At 45.0% G+C, this 25,042-nt stretch overlaps 2 protein-coding genes across 2 annotated transcripts in view; one reads left to right on the forward strand and one right to left on the reverse strand.

The window, feature by feature from the left end:
* Positions 1-15,165, forward strand: part of LOC138362984 (COX assembly mitochondrial protein homolog) — a 39,586-nt gene extending 24,421 nt beyond the window's left edge. Inside the window, exons 3-4 of the mRNA XM_069321556.1 lie at positions 12,812-12,924; positions 14,455-15,165. Coding sequence (XP_069177657.1) covers positions 12,812-12,924; positions 14,455-14,553 — 212 coding nt within the window. The 3' untranslated portion in view covers positions 14,554-15,165. The remainder of the gene's footprint in view (positions 1-12,811; positions 12,925-14,454) is intronic.
* Positions 15,166-15,368: 203 nt separating this feature from the next.
* Positions 15,369-25,042, reverse strand: part of bdg (sodium-dependent transporter bedraggled) — a 237,130-nt gene continuing 227,456 nt past the window's right edge. The window contains exons 17-18 of the mRNA XM_069321555.1: positions 18,645-18,856; positions 15,369-18,520 (exon numbers count right to left, since the gene is read on the reverse strand). Coding sequence (XP_069177656.1) covers positions 17,911-18,520; positions 18,645-18,856 — 822 coding nt within the window. The 3' untranslated portion in view covers positions 15,369-17,910. The remainder of the gene's footprint in view (positions 18,521-18,644; positions 18,857-25,042) is intronic.

Genomic DNA, 25,042 nt, shown 5'->3' on the forward strand with positions numbered 1-25,042 from the left:
CACGGAACCGAACCTGGGGAAGGGCCAACACCAAAACCAACTCGTACGTAGAGGATGGGGGGAGGAAAACCCACACTCCATGTAACAGTAAGCCCCACTCAAAGGGTAGGAAAATCCAGGTGGGGTCCAACGGGGCCCAAGGGCCCCCAAGTCAGGCCCCCCCCCAACCCCGGGAACCTCTATACCAGGACCCGGGGGGCCAAATCGTCCTCCAAAGCCCCGGCCTCAAAAGAAAAAGCCGGGCAGCCGCAAAACACTAAGGAAGGGGAGCCCACCGGTCAGACCCATACACAACGGCTGAAGGAACCAACTCAAATGCCTCTGTCGCCACCCCGGAAGGGGCAACCCCCAAAACTGTTCGAGTCTCGGAACCCTCTAAACCCCGCCCCGACCCCGAAGCCCACAGACACTCCAGTGCCGGAAGCAAGGGGGGAAGGGGGTGGGCAGAATGAACCACAGCAGGGGAAGAACGAGAGAACCAAGGCTGAAACGACTAACACCCCCAAGTTAGAGGCCCGACAAGCAAAGCGAGGCAGCCTCGGGGCATCTAGGGGAGCAATCAACCTAGCACGTTGCAGCAACCTAAACCAAGCATGCAACGCCTAAGCTGCCTGCACCCAGATAGTGTCATCAGGGGACTGGGTGAAGAGAGTCACAAACAAGCAATAATGCTCGCAGGACTCTGGGTCGAAAGTGTCACCGACCAAACTGACAGCATGACGGAGGCAAAAACAATGAGAGTCGCCCTGAGACAAAGGGAAAGCACTCCTCAAACTCGCACAGAGCGAGAGGAGACCTAGGGGTCGCATCCACTGGACCCCTTGTGCCCCCATGGGGTTTCCCAGGGCCCTTAGACTGCTATCGCTAAGGGTAAGCCCAGGCAGGTTATTGCTAACCGGCGCCCGTGTCTACCAAACAAACTTCTAAAACTCCTGGGTGCCACCAGGTTTCCTGTATTAATTGCCATTGCAGGGTGTTTTTATTCCTGGGTTCAGGTCCTTGTTGGATTTTGGATCCTGTACCTCACCCTGGCTTACAGAATTCTCCACTTTTAGGGGTTTGGCATGCTGCATACTGTTCCCTGATTGTTCTTGTGTGTCATTTCTTCCTCTTGTGAGTGTTGGCACTTCACAGTTTCTTGGGGCACTATGGGTCTTATTCTGTACTCTACAGTTATTTTTATTGTTGTTCCTGCTACTCTGTTCACCTTTCCTTATGTGGCAGCTCATAGTCTACAGGCTGTGTCTGGGCGCTACTTTTTTTCTTGGGTCTACCTACCTCGTGTCTTCCTTGTGTAAGTTTCCGGGAATCAATGGCCCCGTGGCCTGACCAGGTCTCCCGGTTGCTCATCTGGTCAACCAGGCTGCTGGACATGGCTGCTTGCAGCCTGATGTATGAATCACAGCCTGGTTGATGGGTATTCTTTGGAGTTGTTTGTCGAGGTCTCTCTCTTGAAGACTGAGAGAAGCCAGCCAGTTATGTTACTTGTAGCGTGAGAGTATTGAAAAGTCTTGAGCCCTTGATGTTGATAGTTCTCCCTCAGCATACCTATTGCACCTCTGCTTTTCAACGAGGGGTATTTTGCACATTCTGCCATGCCTACTGGTCTCATGTGATGCTATTTCTGTGTTCAGATTTGGAACCAGTCCCTCTAATATCTTCCACGTGTAGATTATTATGTATCTCTCTTGCCTGCGCACTAGAGAATACAGATTTAGAACTTTTAATCGGTCCCAATAATAAAGACTTATGGAGTGGATTCTAGCTGTAAAGGATCTTTGCACACTCTCCAGGTCAACAATTTCTCTGGCTCTGAATGGGGCTATTAGTGTGCAACAATATTCCACTCTAGAGAACACTAGTGTCTTAAAAAGTATCATCATTGGTATGACATCCGTTGTTTGGAAAGGCCTTGTTATCCAACCTGTCATTTTTCTTGCAGTCGTGACAGCTACTATACTTTATGGTGTTCTGTAAAGGTAAGGTCTTCTGACATGATTACTCCTAGGTTCTTTACATTGCTTTTTCATTCTATAGTGTGATTTGATTCCGTTTTATGTATGGTTTCCGTTTTTAAATTATCCTTCTTTTTTTCCATAACACAAGACCTGGAACTTATTTTCATTAAACATCATATTATTATCTGTGGCTCATTGAAAGAACCAATTTACATCATATTGGAGGTTTGTCGTGTCCTCTATATTGTCTACTCGCATGACAATCCTAGTGTCCTCTGCAAATAATGATAATGCTGTAGTTTGTATCCTTTTCTATGTCTGATACAGTATTAGGATGAGAAAAAGTACCGGAGCAATTACGGTACCTTGGGGGACTGAGTTTTTCACAGTAGATGATCCGGATTTTACTGTTTTGACTATTACACTCTGCGTTCTGTCCATTAGGAAATTGAAGATCCATCTCCCTACTTTGCCAGCAATTCCTTTTTGCATGCATTTTGTACACAATAACACCATGGTCACATTTGTGGAAAGCTTTTGCAAAGTGTGTATATTACATCTGCGTTTTCCTTGTCTTCCATGGCACCTGAGGTCGTGTCGTAGTGATCTAGGTACTGTGAGAGGCAGGAGTGCCCTGTTCTGAATCTGTGTTGTCCAGTGTTATGTTGATGTTTTGATTCCATATAATTTGTAATCTTGCACTCTTTCAAAGATTTTTATGATGTGTTAGGTTAGAGCTATTGGTCTATAATTTGTTGCATTTGCTTTACTACCTCCTTTGTGAAGTTATGCAATCTCCACTGTTTTAAGTATGTCAGTAATGATGCCAGTATCTAGGCTCCGTCTCCAAAAGATGTTTAGCGCATGTGATACTGTAGTGGTGTTTTGCACTTCTTGATGAATATAGAATTCCATGAGTCTGAGCCTGATCCAGAGTGCAGGGGGCATGCTGTCTATGGCTACTTCAAAGTCCAGTTGGGTTATGTGACATCTGATGTGTGGTTCAATGTTGGTGTCACATTCGTGAAGAATACATTTGGATCATCGATCTTCAGTGTGGTCAAGGGTTTACTTAAAACAGAACTGTAGTGATGCCTCAGTACAGTGGTTAGTTAGTTTAGTTCATTTATTATGCACCCCATACCCATCCCGTGGGCGGTAGTGGAAAGGGTTACAGAGGCACATAATGGGCTCAGGGACTGAACCCGACAATTCATTTAGCTAAGCAAGTTACAATCTTGATGAGCTAGTTACAAAATTCAATATAAATCGTCACATCAACAATGGGTTCGAGATCGACCTCAAGTACAGGTTCTAAATTAAGCAACTGACATATGTGGATAGCTAGTGTCACAATTTATATGTTTGTCCTGCACACCGCCCCCCATCCAGTGGGCAGCGGTGGATAGGTTACAATCACTCAGTTACTACCTACGGTTAGCAAACTGGGGATATTTGGCTAAAATTTCTAGTAGCAGATCATTTTGAATTAAATATTTACACATCGCTGGAACATTGGTTATAGAATTGTCTCTAAATTCACGTATCTTTTCGCACTCCATCACATAGTGACGGAGGGTGTGCAAATAATTTTGTTGGCACAGTTTACATTTGGTTAGGTTTCTAGATGTTACTACTGCTTGGCTTAGACTCGGTTACAAGTATCTCTGGGAATTCTCATTATCTGCTGATGTAGACCTAACCAGTACAGTGGTACCTCCATTTTCAAATTTAATCCATTCAAAGAGACGGGTCGAAAACTGAAACGAATTTTCCTATAAGAAATAATGTAAATTGAATTGATTCGTTCCACACCCCCCAGAAATGTTAACTTAAAAATACATTTTCTGGGGGGAACCCTGTCAGCTCCCCAGAATTATCCAGGCTGAATGGATATGTATAACTTTCTGGCATCAGTCAATGTGCAGAGTTCTTGCCTACTGGGGACTACGAGCCAGAACCTGGCCCCTCCTCAAGAGAGGCATGAGCGGCTATGGCCTATAGAAACTCCCATGTGGTTGGCAGCATATTATGTCTGCCATCGACTGGATCTGACACCCAGAATGGTAGGCGCCCCAAAACAAACCCCTGTGCTGGTGAAACTGTTGCGACCGAAAGCCGAACGAGTGGGCAGAACTCCCCAAACAAAAACTAGCAAATAAGCATGTCGTCATCATGTCACTGCGCCGCTGTCTACGCAACTCCCCCCCCCCCTCCCTGGGAAGGGGAAGGGGGAGCCCCAGACCCCCACGCCAGCGATCCACCCTTCAGTTATCAGGCTGATGTGTTACTAGCATAGTCTTGTGCCTGTAGCTCCTGCAATTTCTCTCGGATTCTGTGCCTTGTGACATGGACTGTCTCTACTGGTGGTGTGTGAGCCTGGAGTAATAGTCTTCGGTACTCAGGCTGCATGCACCTAGGGCCACCTTTCCTAGGTGCCCTGTAAGTACTACCTTTGGGGCTTGGGGCTCACCTTCCACAAGTCACCTCGGGATATACCCCCGCTGTGTCTTTTACTGCTCAGTACTTGGCCGTCCTCGTAGTCAACTGGGGTCTTTGTTGCCCGTGCTTGCCTCTGGGTAGGGGGTAGTTTTCGTCACTGGTAGGGGCATGGGGTACTGCACAGCTAGTTTTCACCTCTTACAGCGGCCAGCTCTGTTCCACCTGGGTATGTTGTCCTCTTGCAGGGTTTTGCTTTTGTTTTTGTTTATCTGCCTAGTGAATGGCCCACGTGACCGTGCAACCCGTTCTCGCAAATTCGTGAAGTCAATATTGACTTATTAACTACGTGCATAGGTGATATACTAAACATAATAGATACCCTTAAAAAGATTCATAGAAAACACCGACCTTACCTAACCTTGTTAGTATCTTAAGATAAGCATCTTATTGCTTTGTAATTACAATTATTACTTAACCTATACCTATTATAGGTTAGGTAATAATTGCAATTACGAAGCACTAAGATGCTTATCTTAACATACTAAGTAGGTTAGGTAAGGTCGGTGTTTTCTATGAATCTTTTTATGGGTATCTATTATGTTAAGTATGTCACCTATGCACATATTTAATAAGTCAATATTGACTTATTAAATTTGCGAGAACGGGTTGGACCGTGTCTGGGAGCTTGATGCACGGGCGACCAGCCCCTGATGACGTCAGAGTGCACCTTGTCCATGTCCCCACAGCCAAAGTAAGTGGAATTTGGTATTTATTTTTACAGAGACATGTTCAGGGAAGGGAATTTATCATTTTACAAATAAAAAATAATTTTTTGGAACACTTGAATTCATGTGCACAGAGGGAATTTCACAATAAACTTGGTGCATCTCAGTGGTTAAGGGCCCTGAGAAACCCCGCGGGGGTTCTGTGGTCCGATGGATGTGACCCTTGAGTTCCGTCCCGCTTCGTGCGAATCGGAAGATTGCTCTGTCCCCTTATCTCTGTGGGGACAATTACCGGTTGTGCCTCTGCCATGCTGCCTGTTAGATCGGTGTTTCTTTTGACCTGGAGTCGTGCGATGTTTGTTGCCTGTACATGCTCTGGTTCACCCAAGCTACTGATCATGATATGAGGGTGCAGGCGGCATGCTAGGTTTAAGTTGCTGCAACGTGCTAGGTTAGTTGCTTTCCCAGATGTCCCGAGACTGCCCCGTTTGGGTTTTAGGGACCTGCACTTTGGAGTGGGAATCGATTCGGCTCTGGTTCCATCCTCCCTCCCCTTGTCCTTCCCCTTCTGTTGTCCATCCAGTTCCTTCCGCCTTACTTCCGACTCCCAAGGCGTCTGAGAGTTTCGGAGTCAGGGCAGGGTTTAATTGGTGTTGAGACTCGGGCAATCTCGGGGAAGTTCCCTTCCGGGGTGGCGTTGGAGGCTCAAGCCTGGTCCTCCTGCCGAAGCTTCTGGGTCTGACCAGTGGGGCCCCCTTTGTACCTGCCTTTTCTTTAGAGGCAAGGGGGGGGGTGGAGGACAGCTTGGCCCCGGATCCTCAGGGTGAGGTTCCTGGGGCAGGGGAGGGGTTGATTTGGGGGAGCCTTGAGCCCCGTTGGACCCCGCTTGGGTTTTTGTACCTTCAGAGTAGAGCTTGGTGTTATAGGGTGTGGGGTTCTCTTTTGCTCCCTCCTTGTACGAGTTGGATTTGGCATCTACCCCTCCCCAGGTTCGGTTCTGTGACCCCGACGGTTCTTTGGTTCTGTCTTTCCAGAGGTTTTTGGCTTCCCGAGTCCAGTCCCAGTGGGTGTGGGAAGCCCTTGCGGCTTACCTCCTGTGCGGATTTTGCTTTCATGATGGATCCCCATTCCTTCGTGTATGAATTTTCGTGTGCTTACCGGGTTCGTTATGAAGTTCCAGAGTCGTCCTTGTTAGTAGGCTGCCCTTTCTTCTCTTTGGAGGCATGGCATACGTCCTGTCAGTCCCACACACTTCAGTGGCGGGAGGCTCAGACAGCATTGCAGGTTTTCTTGGGGGCACATTTGAGCATCTCGATAAGTGCTTGTTTGCCCCTGCCCTTCCGCGGGATGTTGGTGTGATGCAGTTTCATGTGCAGGTTCCTTCCCTTTCAGCTGCATTGGTTACGGAGGACTTGCATATGTGGGGCCTGCTGGCTTCGGCCCTGTGGTTCTTCTTCTTCCTTGAGCTGTCTTCGGACTGGCTTGCAGTGGATGTGGAGGAGCTTCGGGCTGTCTCTGGCTCTGGTGCATTGCCTTTGTCAGTGTGTGCATCGTCTGTGCTGTTGAAGCTGTTTGCGCCACTCCTGTGGGATACAGTTTCGAAGTTTTTTGCTTCTCGTCTCGCATGTCGGCAGGCAGTGCTCGCTTCTTTCTTGGAATCTGCCTAGATTGTCTTCTCCCTTTTGTCCGTTGCTGTTTACAGAGTCTACGGTGATGCAGTATCTGCAGGCAGCTTCGGCTAGTTGCCATCCCATGCAATTGTTGGTCCTCCGGCGGGCCGTCCCAGCGGAGTCATGCCAGGGCTTGGGGTTCTTTCTCTCATGGTAGGCCAGTGGTATCAGGTTCAGCGCAGCCTTCAGGGCTGTTTCTGTTCAGTGCGAGGATCGCTCTTTGCACCGTTTGGGTGCTTGTAAGATGCGTGTAAGGTGCGAACCTTTCGCAGTTCGTCCCACCGAAGTGGTGGTGGGGGGGGAGGCTCGCTCTGCTCGCGCCTGGCCCCACAATTCGTGGGCCTTTTGTGTCGTTTCGTGAGGCTTGTGGTGGCATTGGGTGGCCCATTCTCCTTTGGGGGGTTCGGGGTTGGCGGGGCAGGCCTCTTTTCCTACGCACTATCAAGTCATCTCGAAGAGGGTTCACTTGGGGGTGGTCGAAACGTCCTCATCCCTCAGGTGGATCTCCCGCCTGTTTCCAGTCCCGAAACCGCACTGCGCGAACCTCCTTTTCATTCTGGACTTGTCTCATCTGAATCTGTGGGTTTATTGCCCCCCCCTTTTGGATGACTACTCTGTCCCAGGTCCTTCTTCTGTTGGAGTCAGGCAATTGGATGGTGTCTCAGGACCCTCTGGACACATATTGGCACGTCCCGATTCATCAAGGCTCAGGTTTTGTGGTGGGACATAAAGGTTACGTCCGTTGCCTTCCATCGGTTTGAATCTGGCACCTCGCGTTTTCACTCACCCTACTCGGGTCCTATGTGTTAGGTGTTCGGGTTCTGGCCTACCTCGACAACTGGCTGGTTTAGGCTCCCAGCCTGTCCGCATGTCTGCACGCCAGGGATTTGGTTCTTTCCCTGCTCGTCGGGTTCGGGTTCTTGGTGAACTGGCGGAAGTCCCATCTCAAGTTCGGACCTAGCTGGGTCTTGTGTGGGATGCTCGGGCTGCTTCCTTGTCTCTTCCTCCGGTGGCTCTGCTTCATCTGTTCACGCCTTCGTCTGTTTCTGAGGAGCTCCCGGGTAATGCGGAGGTTGCTCGAGGGTTTGCGTGGGAGCCGGAACTTCGCCATGATGGTCTACCCGCCGGGTCGGGTGTGGCTTTGTCGGCTATTCTGGTTCCTTTAGGGGCATCCCTTCCGCCTCTCTTGCGACCACTTGGTTCGGCCTCCGGGGGCCCTGCATCGGTTGCTGAGTCGCCGGCTTCCTCTTCGGTTTTTTCAGGGTTCAGTGCCTTGGTGCCTACCTGAGCTCTCGCTCGATGTGTTCACGGACGCATCGTTTCTTGGCTGGGGCTTTGTGATCAGTGCTCACCAGGCCGGAGGTGGGTTCTGTCCCTCCGTTGGGCTCACAGCACGGTGTGGGAGTTCACGGCTGTATAGATGTCGCTCCGGAGGATTCGGATCTCTTGCGGATCGACGGTCTGGCTCCATTCGGACTGTTCCCCAGTGGTTCATTGCCTGAAACTGCAGGGGTTCTATGCAGTCTTTGGCTCTTTGGGGCTGGTCACTTCGGGTGACTCGTCTGCTGAGTTCTCAAGGTTTGGCTCTCCTGACAGTTTACGTTCGGGGGGGGGGGGTTGTCCAATGTCCTGGTGGACGGCCTGTCTTGTTTCATTCCCCTGTCCACGGAATGGACAGTTGATGCCGTTGGCTTGGCTCTGCCGGACATTTGGACCTCCGGAAAAGTATTTCTTTGCGTCGGCATGGTCAAGGCGTCTCCCAGTATAATTGGCGCCCTTCCCTGACTGGGAGGTCATCGGGGTCGATTCCTTCAGCTAGGACTGGGCAAGGTTGGGTTACCTGTACCTCTTCTTTCCCGGTTCAGCTGTTGCTCCAAGTCCTGGTTCGCTTGGAGGCTTAACAGGGAAGAGTAGTCCTCTTGGCCCCCTTGGTGGCCGGCCCAGCCTTGGTTTCAGGCGCTGCTTGCTTGGTGTAAAAACCTAAGGGTCTTCCCGTGGCTCCACCTCTTTCAGGGGATGGGTCCTGCCCGTTACGAGGCTGGTTCGCTCCTCCTCGAGTCTTCGCGTCTGGTCTTTGTGACTCGAGTCTATCACCATTTGTATGGGGTGCAGGTGGCTTCGTTGTTGGTCTCCCATCTGCATGTCTTGTGTTGGTGGCAGTATGAAGTTTCCTGGCAGTCCTTCCGTTTTTTCCTATCACTGCATAGGTGTACTTCGGTCTCTGATAGGGTTGTTTTGTCCTTCCCATCATGGTTGTTTCAGGACTGACATCTTATGCCGAATACTGTCAACTCCTATCATGCGACACTGGCAGAGCCGCTTCAGCTTGCGTTTGGTATTGATGTTACATCTGCTCCACTCCACAAGTTGTCTCGTGCGTTGTTTCACCTCCAGCCTGCTCCTATATCACCTGAGCCCTCCTGGTCTTTGGACCGGGTGCTTTGTTTCCTCTCTTCTCCTCGGTTCAGTATTGTTTTCCAAGGCTCTTTTCCTGTTGGCACTGGCCTCTGGGACTCGGGTCGGGGAGCTTCACGCTCTCCTCTGGCACAAGGGTTTCTGCTCTTTTGGTCCTGGTGGTAGGTTTGTTCGGTTGCAGCCGTCTCCTTCTTTTCTGATGAAGAAGGGAGACTGCGGCTTTCCGGAGGTGTCCTTGGGTTGTTGATGCTTGGTTGGTTAGGCCGGAGATGCATTATGTGTTGTGTCCAGTTGTGCCCCTTCTCCGTTATTTGCGCGCCACGGCTTCTGTGTTCGGGACGCGCTTTGGGTTGATCCGGTTTCCCTTCTTCCCTGTTCGCGGGTACGGATCTCTCAGATCGTCTGCAGGGTTATTAAGTCTAGCCAGCCTGTGGTCTATCCCTTGTGCCCATGACATTCATAAGTGTGCTGCTCTTCCTGCTGACTTTGGTAACATGTCCTGGGCTGACATTCGGGTGCGGGGTTTTTAGCTATCGAACAGGGTCCTGGCTGCACCCTACCTCGTTAACGTTCCTGGGCCAAGTCAGGCCTGTGTTGCTTTGGGTCGGCAGCTGTAGCCTGTTTCGACTTTGAGTTGAGATGTAGAGCACCGACCGCCTCCTGGGCGAGTCCCCTTCTTTCTTTTTCGTCTTTGGTGAAGTAGCTCCGGGGAGCTGTAAGGGCTTCCCCAGAAAACCACCTTTGAATGTAATGGAACGCCATTTTCTGGGCGAGTCCCGGAGGCTCCCCAGCAAACCTTCCTCCCACCAGTCGGCGGTTTTTGTGTTTTGATATCCAGCCTCGGAATTGGGGTGTGGATCGCCGGTGCGGGGGTCTGGAGCTTCCCCTTCCCCCTCCCGGGAAGGGGAATGCTGCGCAGACATGCGGCATGGCTCGTGTGATGTCATGCTTGTTTGCTCATTTTCATTTGGGGAGTTCTGTTCACTTATATAAATGTATTTTCATCGTTTTTAATGTGAATAGGGGGTTTGTTTTGAGGTGCTACCTTTCTGGGTGCCTGTCCCGGTCGATGACAGATATAGAATGCTCCAAAATCACATGTGCATTTCTATAGGGCATTGCTGCTTTTGCCTCTCTGAGGGGAGCCAGGTTCTGGCTTGTGATCCCTGGTAGTCCTAGAACTCCACCCACATCGACTGATACCAAAAGTTAAGGATAATCATATCAGCCTGGATAGCTCTGGGGAGCCTCCGAGATTCGCCCAGAAAATGGCGTTTCATTACCTTCAACGCTGGTTTTTTCTTGATGTGCTTGCATCCCATCTTCGTGATAGCACAGATGTGGGTAAGACTATATCTTGAAAGTGATCATCTGTTCATAATTCTTTCCTTTGGAGGCATCTTACTCTAACCAGGCCATATGAAGACCAAGGTTGCCTGGAAGGAGCCTCCCTTCCTAACACTTGGGGGAGGCTCCCACCAAAAATGCATCATTTAATGTAATGAAATGCCTCTTTCTGGAGGGGAGCCCCCAGTGACTCCCTGATTCTCTCCTCCCCCCAGGTTCTTCTGTTTTCGTTGGGTTATTCATCGGCTCCAGAACTGAGAGGAGGAGTTGGCCGAGGGTTGGGGCCGGGCCACCTGGTGGTGGTAATTGATAATAATGAGTTTCGAGCTAGTTTGAGTGAATCCCTTGTACAGTACCTACATTATAAATGGATGGGGTTCTGGGAGTTATTCTACTCCCCAAGCCTAGCCCGAGGCCAGGCTTGACTTGTGAGAGCTTGGTCCAACAGGCTGTTGCTTGGAACAGCCTGCATGCCCACATATGCACCACAGCCCTGGTGGGTGGTCGGAGGCCTGGGACCACTAACCAGGGACCAGGCCGTGGGGACATTGAGCCCTGAAATCATCGCAAAGTAAGCCCGGTTGGTCCGGCAATTCTTGAAGAAAACTGTCTAGTTTTCTCTTGAAGTTATTATGGTTGTTCTGGCAATATTTCTTATACTCACTGGGAGGATGTTAAACAACCGTGGACCTCTGATGTTTACACAGTGTTCTCTGATTGTGCCTATGCCCCCCCCTCCCTTGCTTGTCACTGGTTCCATTTTACACTTTCTTCCATATCGTTCACTCCAGTATGCTGTTATTTTACTGTGTAGATTTGGGACCTGGCCCTCCAGTATTTTCCATGTGTGTATATTATTTGATATCTCTCTTGTCTCCTTTCTAGTGAGTACATTTGTAGAGATTTAAGACGATCCCAATAGTTTTGGTGCTTTATCGTGTCTGTGTATGCTGTATATGTTCTCTGTATTCCTCTATTTCAGCAACCTCTCCTGCTCTGAAAGAGGGGAAGTGAGTATCACGCAGTACTCAAGACAGGACAGCACAAGTGATTTGAATAGTACAACCAATGTGATGGGATCCCTGGATTTGAAGGGGATCTTTAAATCCCTTATTATGTATGAATCATTTGTAGAGTTGTTTGGTAGTTTCAAGGTTTCATTTTCTGTGAAACTCCAGTTGTCTGTAAAGCTTTGCTGACTTTCTGGAGGCTTTGGGGTGGCAGAGTGTCACTTGCTCTCTGCACCTTTGTGAGGGGACAAGAGCCAGGTACTGGCTCTGGTCCCCAGTAGACCAAACTGAACTTCCACAGCTGATGTGACCTTTGAGTTTGGAGCAATCTCAGCGAGATAGCTTCAGGGTGCCATCGGGGGCTCCTCCAGAAAGAGGCATTTTATTACATTGAACTCTGGGTTTGTTGATGTCCAAAACATACATCAAAAAATTAAAAATTGACATTTTGGTCCATTCTGGACTGAACCAAGTTGTCATTATCAAGCTGTGTCATGGAAAGAGAGTTGAAGAGATACCCAAAATAAGGGAAGAGGTGAGATGAAAGGTGAAATGAGTGAAAGATGAAGATAATAAGATGGAAGATAAATATAAGATGAAAGGAAATAATAAGTAAAAATGTAAAAATAAAGAAAAAAAGAGAACAGGTAAAGTAAAGGAAGGGTTAGAAGTAAGGGAAGGAAGAATACAGTAATAGAAAAAGGGGGTATAAATAAGAAAAAGTTAGTAAATATAAAAGAAAACTGCAAGAAGCCAAATATGAAGAAAAAATATAGTAACAAAGCCTTGTTTTAATTAAATTTGTGTTATAAACATAGGTCGGTACATTTCATTCAGTAACATGACAACAAAATTCAGTAACCCAAAATTCTATTAGACTTGAACAGTGAAGTACAGTACTTGAACTCCAATAATTTCAGGTTTCTCACCAAACAGAATTTGCAGTAACTTGATTTGTCTTCCATACATACATTCCCTACCTCCCATTAACACAAATTCTCTTTTGGGCTAAAAGATTAAAAAATGTCCAAAACTCAAACATGAATTCATTTGGATTAGTTGAAGATTCAGGTTATCCAAATAATGCCGATTGGTTTTAATAAAAATATCTCTACACCTTTTAATATTTATTGCAAAGATGTTAAGTGGTTTGGTTACCTTACATTGATTATTACAAGTATTCAGTAAAATTATTCATTCCAACAAAGATAGTCTGCTATATTTAAATTTATTATTACCAACAGAATTTACAAAGTGCTGCAAGGACTCGAGCTACTTGATGGTGCTTAAGTGTCGACCACAGAACACTGCCCTTTGGGATTGTCTCACCAAGTGGTACCATGATGAGGAATTTAAGGTTAGTCTACTCTCTTGAAATATTTTCTTGTGCATTTGTAAACTTGCAATTTGTTTTGATTGTTTTATTTAAAGCTGCTGAAATACAAAGAATATGATACCAGTGTTTAGATCTACAGTACGTCATTCTATAAATGTTTTTGCTAATGTTTGAATATTAATTTTTCATTATCATCAAAGCCAATAATTATAAAATAATTATAAAAATAATTGCAACTATTTAAAAAATAAAATTTATTATATAAGCTGCAGAACTAAATTTAAACCTCATATGAAATGTCAAAAAAATAATGCACAGGCCACTTGCTAGCTTGGCTAGCAAGTGGCTAGCTAGCAACAGTAGAACGTTCGTAATGTTTCATGGAACTGTGATACATGTGTCAGTAATGTGTCCACAATAAATGTTTGTTGCAACATTACTTGTTAAAAATTCACTAAAATTACAATATGTACAGTTTCACACACTATTTACACAGTAACACACTATATTACACAGTACTTTGGAAGTGAGTAATAATCAACGAAGTAGTCCGTGGTGCACAGCGCGACTTCGCTCTTGTTGCACCAGGTACAGATAAATTTTTGCTTCCTGTTTCTTCATTCTGTGTGCTTGCAAGTAACGCACTCATGTACACCCTTGTACATGTACACCCTTAGTACTTGTAGGTTGTATGTAGCCAAGCTTGTAAAGCATAAGGTAGTATTGAAAAGATTATAGGAAAAGATCAATTTGTAAGGTAGTCTTGAAGAGATCACTTTGTATGATCCCACACAGGAAGAGATTCAGCTTGCCTCAAAGAGTGTCCGTCAGTCAGGAAGAGATTCAGGTATTCTTGAAAATATCTATGGACAACACCACCATGGAAGCCACTAACACTGTTCATCTATGCTACTTGTATCAGATGCATTATCACTGAACGCAGAAAACGATTCATCTGTGTATCGTCTAAATAAATTGGAGATAGCGTAGGATTGCAAGGGTGATGCTCAGAGCTACAACTGGATACGTATCGTCCTCATAGGTGCTGTATCACTTGCATCTGACCTTTGTGTTAGGTCCTTATTGCGCCTAGCTTCACCAATATTACGACCCTTATGTTCTTCAAACAATGTTTGAATTTCATCGACAGAGCGTTATCTTTCAACACCGCATCGGACAGGTGTTTGGGAGCCAGAGACGCGTGCGCCACCCATGGTTGCTCATTCAGTACTAACCCAGCCAGCAGCCCTAGGGCATTCTGGGATTTTTTTCCAAGATGGCGCCTCTCACTGGAGGTCTTAAGAGTCCATTTCGTACACAACCATCCTCGCACATATTTAGAATGGGTACAGAAAAATCAGAGTTTTCTCGGCGCAGTTTCCCGCCGATCGAGAATACTCGGCTGGCGCAGTTAAGTGGTTAAGAGTTTATTTAGAAGAGGAAGTGGTGAAGGCCAACTTTGTACAGTATACTAATTTAAATGTATTTGTTGTATTACAAAGTCCATTGTGTAGCGTGTTTCCTCCCATCTCATCCTTTTTACTTCCCCAGGAGCACTGCAAAAAATTATATCTAGAAGAAAGAACTGAATACCGAAGAACAGGAATAACCAAGAAGGAGAGGAGTAAGCTGGAATCCACAGGGTTTTAGAACTGATGAAATGCTTTTATATAAATGTGTGTGTGTAATTATATATATATATATATATATATATATATATGTCGTACCTAGTAGCCAGAATGCACTTCTCAGCCTACTATGCAAGGCCCGATTTGCCTAATAAGCCAAGTTTTCATGAATTAATTGTTTTTCGGCTACCTAACCTAACCTAACCTAACTTTTTCGGCTACCTAACCTAACCTAACCTATAAAGATTGGTTAGGTTAGGTAGGGTTGGTTAGGTTCGGTCATATATCTACGTTAATTTTAACTCCAATAAAAAAAATTGACCTCAAACATAATGAAATGGGTAGCTTTATCATTTCATAAGAAAAAAATTAGAGAAATAATATTAATTCAGGAAAACTTGGCTTATTAGGCAAAACGGGCCTTGCATATTAGGCTGAGAAGTGCGTTCTGGCTATTAGGTACGACATATATATATATATATATATGCACTATATACATATATAAATTGAGGTTATTTATAAGGGAACATTCATTACTATAAACTTCATTTCAGACTTTTTTTTTTTTTTGCATTGAATGTAATTACTGAACTTTATTATACTGTAAATACAATTTATTAAATTTGTAATGTGTTCACTGGTTTTCTTATGCATATAGATGAAAATAATAAATAATTTATTGGTTTTATTATGCTTGGTTCCATGTCACAAAAATAAGTTTTCAATTTACTGTTGGATTTTGGCCTATGCCTTCTGCTAATTATTATCCAGTAATCTAGTGTTGTATGTAAGGATACAATACAATGCGCAATGTGTGAGTGGGTCTGAAAACTACAGTTTGTCTTGACCAGTTTTATTAATAAATAAATACAGTACACACAATTACTGGACGGCGTGGGACACTTAAAATGGAAAATTTATATTACATAACACCTATTTGAGGTCGGCCTTATTAGACCATGTTAAGGCTCGGTGTACACAATTCTTATCTGCTTGCTTTATACCAATGTATTTACATCTCTGGCATGCACATAGTTTTTGAATGGCCATCCTGCATGCATATTTCATGGAGTCATCTGCCAACTTTATCAGCAACTTGTGTATCTTCCTTTAATATTTTGAACGCGAGAGTTTAAAAGTTGGAAGACTGGAAACAGCTTATCAGATGAATATATTTCATTATATATGTAATGGCATTTGACAATACATAACCAGTGAATCCTATTTACAGTGATTTTAATCACAAAGAAGCATTAACAGGAACAAAAACAAAAACACTGCAGTGCAGAAATCTTAGTTGAGGCAAATAAGAAATTATTTTATGGATTTTTTTTTAAATTGTTAATTTTTATATCTAAAATATTCTTTATAGGAAATCACAATCTGTAGAGGAATGTAATTTTTCAAATGTGTATCACAGGCAGTGGGCTGGATTTATGAGATAATCTCTGTTTTACCTGGACTTCTGTGATTCCTGTTGCAGTTCCTGTTTAATTTTAAATAAGAGGTATTGAAAACTGCTAGTTTTTTATTTAATATATTTGTTTTCTCTCATCAAATTAACCATGAAAAATGCTTGTCAACATGAGTAAAGCATGATTACTTTTGCATATTCTTTTCAATGCTTACTACCTGGTTTAAACAATATTCACGATTGTTCTGATTACGTTGGGAATTCTATTATATTGTAAAAATATTGAAAATAAAGCCGTAATTTTGTATTTTTTAAACTTTGTAAATTAGTTTTTTTAATACTGTAATGGAAAAACATGTCATATTCCTTATGAGCAAATACCTACCTGATAAATACAAAAAAATTTCAAGAATGAGTTGATACAATTTGTTTTGCTTTCGGCAGTTGCAGTGTGAATAGCTGCTAAAGTATACAGGTTTCTCTGGTAGTCAGCAGTGACAAGCCCTGCCCATGAAACAGGCCAGTGTTATATAGCCATACTGACAATGCTTGCATTGGATAAATACACCCTTTCTTAGGTTGTATCCTTGCAGCTACTAGGTGTCTAGTAGACTGTATAACATTATCTTAGGTCATTTAATCTAGGAAAAGCTGTAAATAAAGGTAAGTTTAAATCGTTTATACTATGCACCAGATATGGAAAATTTGTTTGTATCATTAAGCTGCCATTTCCTTGATAAATTATGAAGTAGATCTAAGAGCACCTCACACATTAGAGAGCACCATGCATTAGTGAGATATTTAAACTTCCTGGTATTTAATTTTTTATCCTACTTTGAGCAGAAAGTGAAACCTTGAGAAAGGACAGGTATCTATTGTGACCATTTTATATGTACAGTAAACTTTACATAAAATCATGTTCAAAGTGTAAATTATTCAATGTGACCTTTTGTGCATCACTGCAAATTTGCCATCAAATAAGGATTCACATTTGGCACATTTTATAGCAAATGTATCCAATGGTTACAATTTTACCAATCTTAAGTTCCACATGCATTACATAAAATAGGATTTAAAAAAAAATAATTAAAGATTAAACAAGTAATATAAAAGTGTTCAGAATTATTTGAATGAAAACTTAATGTTGTTCAGTGAAAAACTTGACAGTACTTAAACCAAAAGCTACAGGATTGGATCGTGAAGTGTACAAGTTATACATCAAAGTGGCTAGATTCTGTATCTGAATATTAGTAATAATGCTGAAATTATACATTATTATTAAAGCATTTGTTGAATAATCCTCATACAAACTGGTCTTGGTCTGAAATGTTTAAAAAGCTTTACAACTGTAATCACTACAGAAAATAATATATTCAGGCATATATGCCATGTATTACAATGAAAAATGTGAGTATGAAGTTCAGTAACAAATTTTGAATATGCAGAATACTGATATTTTATATGTAAATGGGAAACAAACACAAAGTTAATATTAAGCATAATTTATAGAAAAATTACTTTCTTAAAAAACCTATGATCTTTTTGTAAGCCACCAGTTATGTTATTTTGGTACATAATGAAATGCTATGTTTTCCTTCAGTGAAATAAAAACTATATACAAATTTGAGCACAGTACTTAAACTCGGTAAACATTAATTAAAGTGGAGAATTGTACATTATTGATTTTCTGGTGTCTGTAGAATGTATTAGTCTTATTTACAATTGTTGTGTAAATATTAAATCCTTTTAACATTAAAAAGGAGTTGCTTTCATGCTGGTAGTAATTATAATAATTAATTTGACTTTATTGCACTAATAATATATTTCTGGTTATGCTAAAATAAGAAGTGATAGAATATTTTTTTTTTAAATCTATCAACAAAACAATCAACATTAACGTAGATAAATTTTTAACTATAAATATTAATGCCTACTCTTTCACTGGAACATCAGACCTAAGCAACCTCACGCATGCGAGTGGGAGACCAGCTCAAAATTAGTATATGCATATGGATGTGAAGGTTCAACTTCTCTTACTGACTGATTATCTTCATTAACTGAGGCTTCACTACCTACTAATGTAGCCCCATCTTCACCACTCCCAACACCAAGTGTTGCTGCAAGACGTCGAGCACTTCGCCTCACACCTGAGGCTATGCTGCGTCTGAGCCCTGATCTACGTAAGCTATTGTTTCTGTGTAATGATGGAGCTGTGGGTAAAGGTAGTTCAGTCTCATCATCAGTTTTAATACACATACTAGAAGACGCAGCATTAGCCAAAGCTGCCAGTGCTTCTTGTCTTCTTAACGGATCTAAAGTAGAGTACCGAGGAGGTGCTTCATTAGATGTAGAGCTGTGACTTCTTTCTCTGCTACATTCTGTGATAACAGTTACATAATCTGGTGGAGGGATGTATGGGGTGGCTTCCCTAGCTGTTGTGCTGGGCTGCCCACATTCAACTTCTTGTGGAGTCCCATCTGCATCCCTGTGTGTACTATCTTCTGAGCCATTACGCAATGTGTAACGAAGGCGTCTCATACTCTGACGGAAACTTTGATTCAGGAGTTTTGCAAATCTGTAATGAAACCATAATTATGAAGCTACATTTTGTTACAATCTTATATGTACCAGTTTACCTTCACAATCTTTTACGTATTTTATTTATTATTATTATTATTACTACTATTACTAGAGCTAACCTGACTCCAGTAGCCGTGGAGTATGAGGGAGGCGGTGTGTACTTTGGAGGTGGGTCACTGTATGGTCGAGGAGCAGGTACTGTTCCTGTTTCATCTTGTCCATCTCTAAGACCTGCTAAGCCATCTAGGTCTGACTCTTCTGTGACAGAAAGGAAACTACCATTCCCACTGGTGCGTTGCCGTAGTGTTGGTCTATATAACAGTTGTATTCTCTGTGAAGTTGGAAAATTTATTAAAAGCTCTTCTGCTAGATAGCACTCTGCCCCTTTCTATACCCAAATTTCATTAACATATGTCAGGGCTTGGCACAGTGTACTACCACTGTTCTTTCTTAACTCCCATAATCAAATTACTTTCTTTCATTGTACTGTACTAGAGAATTAGAGAAAGAAAAAGACAAGAAAATGGGTCAAAATATAAATTAATTATATATATATATATATATATATATATATATATATATATATATATATATATATATATATATATATATATATATATATATATATATATATATATATATACACACACACACACACACACACACACACACACACACACACACACACACACACACACACACACACACACACACACACACACACACACACACACACACACGTTGTCAGCGATAATTGGCGCAACATATCTATCGTATTGTTAGTACATCACACGTGCAGTGAGTCAGATTACAAGTGTGTGATTCATTCATTATTGTGCAGTGATATACGGGGGAATTATACCAGTGTTAGTGTCGCCCTGACCCCCGCCCCCACCCAGCGCCCAGGCCGGGAAGTACCTGCTCTCCCTCTCCTAACCACCCCACCACGTCGCCTCCCCACCCACGAGGCCACCTTGCCACCCGCCCATAGAAGCCGGGAGGCTCCCATGTGTGTCTACGCCACCCACCCACCCAATGTATACCCACATATTGTGTAGTGGGTGTATACCCACACTTTGTATAGAGGTGGTATATGTATTACCACTCATCTGAGTAGTAAGTGCCACGGCCAGCTGATCATCCCCCCAGCCTCCAACCGTCGCCCACCCTCCAGTCTCCACCCGCCGTCCACCCTCCCGCCCAGCGCCCGCCCAGCGCCCGCCCAGCGCCCGCCCATGTCACAGCTCTCAACAGATAGCCAGGCTTCTCCAAGCCAAGATGAGCCATCAAGCAGGGATAGACACGGTAGATGTCAGACGTGTGACAGGGTATGCTATATCCGGTTGAGGGACGATAATGTGCACATTCATTCCAACAACGGAGTCAGGTGTTTGGGTTCTGAGCGCCCTCCCAGGGAGAACACCAATCAACAGCCCACACCGCCCGTAAGGCAAAACACCTCCCAGACCTTCATTCCCACAGAAAATTTATTAGAAGCTATCAAAGCAACATCGGCCAGAACCTTGCAACAAATCCCTAGAGCAGCCCGCCCCCATGCAGCAGCCAAATTATCTGCCCTCCTGAGAAAGGTCAACGACTCTCCTGGAACGACCCAAGCATGGCACAACCTCCTAATGTTTGGCAACATATGTCTAGCCACCCCTGCAAGGAGAGACAAAACCTTAGCTGCCTCAGTCATCAAAGCTATAAATGATTTTCCCAGGGAGGACAACCAGGTGCGCCTTCCCACTCGCGCAAGAAACACCCACGGCAGGAAGAGCAACAGTGGCATATCTGAGACATCAAAAATCAGAACATCAGTCACCAAGAAAATAGAAGAAGGAAACACTATTGGCGCATTACGAGTCATCACCAGTGAGGACTCAATTGCCGACAGAGATGCCGCAACAGCTCAAGCCCTAAGGGAGAAACACCCACCCAGGGCTCCGCGTGAGGACGACATTGTACAAGTGGGGGCTACCGGAGCAGAACCTCTCTGGGTGGCTGAATCTGTGGTCCATAAAGCAGCCATGTCCTTCCCTACAGGATCAGCAGGTGGGTTCACAGGATTAAAACCCAACCACCTCAAGCAAATGCTCAACCCTGCACTGGGTGACATTGCAAAGAACCTCTTGGTGGAACTAACCAGATTCACCAACACATGTCTAGCTGGCAACATACCAGCGTCCATAAGACCTATCTTTTTTTGGGCATCTCTCTGTGCTCTAAAGAAAAAGGATGGAGGGATCAGGCCAATAGCTGTCGGCAATTCTCTCCGGCGTCTCGTCGCAAAGGCAGCTGCAAGAACAGTTAGTGATGCAGCGGCCAACATGCTGAAGCCAAAACAGCTCGGGTTTGGCATTCCACAAGGGTGTGAGGCGGCAGCCCATGCAGCTCGAGCCTTCATCGCCAACATCACAGACGAAAAGGCCCTTATCAAGCTAGATTTCAAAAATGCCTTCAATTTGGTGCGGAGGGATGCTGTACTCCGTGCGGTTCATAGTCATTTCCCTTCCCTCTACCCTTTTGTACATTCATGCTACAGTGTGGATCTTAAGCTACTTTTTGGCGAACATGAAATTGACTCGCGAGAAGGCGTCCAACAGGGTGACCCCCTTGCTCCTCTCCTTTTCTGCTTAGTCATCAAACAAGTCACAGAGGTCCTGTCCAGCGAGCTTAACATCTGGTTCTTGGATGATGGTACTCTAGCTGGTTCCCAAGACTCAATCCTGGAGGACATCAGAAAAATCCAGGAGCAGGGTGCAGTTTTAGGCCTCACCCTGAACCCTTCTAAATGTGAAATAATATGTTCCAACCAGGGCATCGTAGAGAGAATAGAGGGTCTTCTGCCAAATATCCATAAAACTAAACCTGAAGACAGCACACTCCTAGGAACTCCCCTGGGGTTGAAAGCCATCGATGAGGTCCTTGATAAGAAAATCGCCGACCTTAAGAGGATGGATGGGAGGAGTGAGGATATTGATGCTCATGATGCACTCTACCTCATCACCAGATGTCTGTCCCTCCCCAGGTTAACCTACTTTCTGAGGTGTTCACCATCTTACAGTAGCCAAAAACTAAGTGAGTATGACCGGTTACTGAAATCAATGCTAGAAAAAGCCCTTAACCTCTCTCTTGATGACCTACAGTGGAAACAAGCCTCTCTTCCCGTAAGACTTGGGGGCCTCGGAGTTCGAACAGTAACGCAAATCGCTGTTCCAGCCTTCCTGTCCTCCTTATCAGCATCCGACGACCTTGTGAAGGAAATTCTACCTGCCCACCTACATCAGTTGGCAGGTGTACATGATCCCAATTTTACACGCTGTGCCACAGAGTGGGCCTCTCGTGCAGGCCAATCACCTCAACCACCATCCCCAAAAGCCCACAAACAATCCAGCTGGGATGGCCCCATTGTAGACCAAGTTGCTGCAGAGTGCCTGGGTGCTGCAACAACACAACACGACATTGCTCGCCTCACAGCAGTAGCAGCACCACATGCAGGGGATTTCCTGTTAGCAACCCCAATGTCGGCAACTGGCACGCGTCTCACACCACACACCCTCCGAATTGCTGTGGCCCTCCGCATTGCTGCCCCAATCCACACCAGATATAGGTGTATTTGTGGCGAGGTGGTAGCTGACAGGTACAGCCACCATGGCCTACTCTGCCAAAGCACAGGGGGATGGCACTCGAGGCACAGTGAAGTTAACGACATCATCAAGAGGAGCCTCACCACAGCTGGATGCCCAGCTGAAAGAGAGCCCCGTTACCTAACGCCCCGTAACTCTGATGCTCTTATTGGTCGCCCGGATGGTATCACAGTGAACCCCTGGAAGAATGGCAAGCAGTTGGTATGGGACTACACGTGCGTATCAACCCTGGCTAACACCTACATTAACCTCAGTGTTGCACAACCAGGTGGCGCTGCCACCCACAGGGAAGCAGCCAAATCCCGTAAGTATAGAGAACTGGATCACCACTACAATTTTGTCCCCCATTGCTTCTGAGACACTCGGCGCCTGGGGTAAAAGTGCTACCAGTTTTTTGAAGGAACTGGGTTCTAGGCTCATTGAAACAACGAGGGACCCAAGAGCTGCAAGCTTTCTTTTCCAGCGCCTCAGTGTGGCGATACAGAGGGGAAATGCGCACTGCATCCAGGGTTCCTGCCCGCCATCTGAGGAGCTGGAGGAACTCGACAACCTATGATAACCGTCTTTGTAACCCATATGTAGCTCCTTTTTTGTAACAGAGTTCAAATAAAGTAAATATATGTGTGTACATACAAAAGAATGGGGGTGGTGGGAGAAGATAATATTAGTGTTCAGTGAGAAACCACAGGTTCTCCTCTGAATACTTTTTATTTTCTTCTCTGAGGCTATGGGTCCCCACATTGGCACCAGAGGTGGTACCCTCACAAACTTTTATATACTGTGTATGTATGTATGTATGTATGTATATATATATATATATATATATATATATATATATATATATATATATATATATATATATATATATGAATATATATATATATATATATATATATATATATATATATATATATATATATATATATATATATATATATATATATAACTGAAAACTCACACCCCAGAAGTGACTCGAACCCATACTGCCAGGAGCAACGCAACTGGAATGTGCAGGGACGCCTTAATCCGCTTGACCATCACGACCGGACATAAGGAAGTGATAGCCAAAGCTATTTGAACCACTTCCCCGCCGGCACTCGGATGGTAATCTTGGGCATAGCATTTTATCAAATCACCTCATTCTTTGGGGCACACGTGAGGAACACAAATGCAAACAAGCCTGAATGGTCCCCAGGACTATATACAACTGAAAACTCACACCCCAGAAGTGACTCGAACCCATACTGCCAGGAGCAACGCAACTGGAATGTGCAGGGACGCCTTAATCCGCTTGACCATCACGACCGGACATAAGGAAGTGATAGCCAAAGCTATTTGAACCACTTCCCCGCCGGCACTCGGATGGTAATCTTGGGCATAGCATTTTATCAAATCACCTCATTCTTTGGGGCACACGTGAGGAACACAAATGCAAACAAGCCTGAATGGTCCCCAGGACTATATACAACTGAAAACTCACACCCCAGAAGTGACTTGAACCCATACTGCCAGGAGCAACGCAACTGGAATGTGCAGGGACGCCTTAATCCGCTTGACCATCACGACCGGACATAAGGAAGTGATAGCCAAAGCTATTTGAACCACTTCCCCGCCGGCACTCGGATGGTAATCTTGGGCATAGCATTTTATCAAATCACCTCATTCTTTGGGGCACACGTGAGGAACACAAATGCAAACAAGCCTGAATGGTCCCCAGGACTATATACAACTGAAAACTCACACCCCAGAAGTGACTCGAACCCATACTGCCAGGAGCAACGCAACTGGAATGTGCAGGGACGCCTTAATCCGCTTGACCATCACGACCGGACATAAGGAAGTGATAGCCAAAGCTATTTGAACCACTTCCCCGCCGGCACTCGGATGGTAATCTTGGGCATAGCATTTTATCAAATCACCTCATTCTTTGGGGCACACGTGAGGAACACAAATGCAAACAAGCCTGAATGGTCCCCAGGACTATATACAACTGAAAACTCACACCCCAGAAGTGACTCGAACCCATACTGCCAGGAGCAACGCAACTGGAATGTGCAGGGACGCCTTAATCCGCTTGACCATCACGACCGGACATAAGGAAGTGATAGCCAAAGCTATTTGAACCACTTCCCCGCCGGCACTCGGATGGTAATCTTGGGCATAGCATTTTATCAAATCACCTCATTCTTTGGGGCTTAATCACCAAGATTACCATCCGAGTGCCGGCGGGGAAGTGGTTCAAATAGCTTTGGCTATCACTTCCTTATGTCCGGTCGTGATGGTCAAGCGGATTAAGGCGTCCCTGCACATTCCAGTTGCGTTGCTCCTGGCAGTATGGGTTCGAGTCACTTCTGGGGTGTGAGTTTTCAGTTGTATATAGTCCTGGGGACCATTCAGGCTTGTTTGCATTTGTGTTCCTCACGTGTGCCCCAAAGAATGAGGTGATTTGATAAAATGCTATGCCCAAGATTACCATCCGAGTGCCGGCGGGGAAGTGGTTCAAATAGCTTTGGCTATCACTTCCTTATGTCCGGTCGTGATGGTCAAGCGGATTAAGGCGTCCCTGCACATTCCAGTTGCGTTGCTCCTGGCAGTATGGGTTCGAGTCACTTCTGGGGTGTGAGTTTTCAGTTGTATATAGTCCTGGGGACCATTCAGGCTTGTTTGCATTTGTGTTCCTCACGTGTGCCCCAAAGAATGAGGTGATTTGATAAAATGCTATGCCCAAGATTACCATCCGAGTGCCGGCGGGGAAGTGGTTCAAATAGCTTTGGCTATCACTTCCTTATGTCCGGTCGTGATGGTCAAGCGGATTAAGGCGTCCCTGCACATTCCAGTTGCGTTGCTCCTGGCAGTATGGGTTCGAG

The sequence above is a fragment of the Procambarus clarkii genome, chromosome 10, assembly GCF_040958095.1.
Source record: "Procambarus clarkii isolate CNS0578487 chromosome 10, FALCON_Pclarkii_2.0, whole genome shotgun sequence".
In the NCBI taxonomy this organism is placed as follows: Eukaryota; Metazoa; Arthropoda; class Malacostraca; order Decapoda; family Cambaridae; genus Procambarus; species Procambarus clarkii.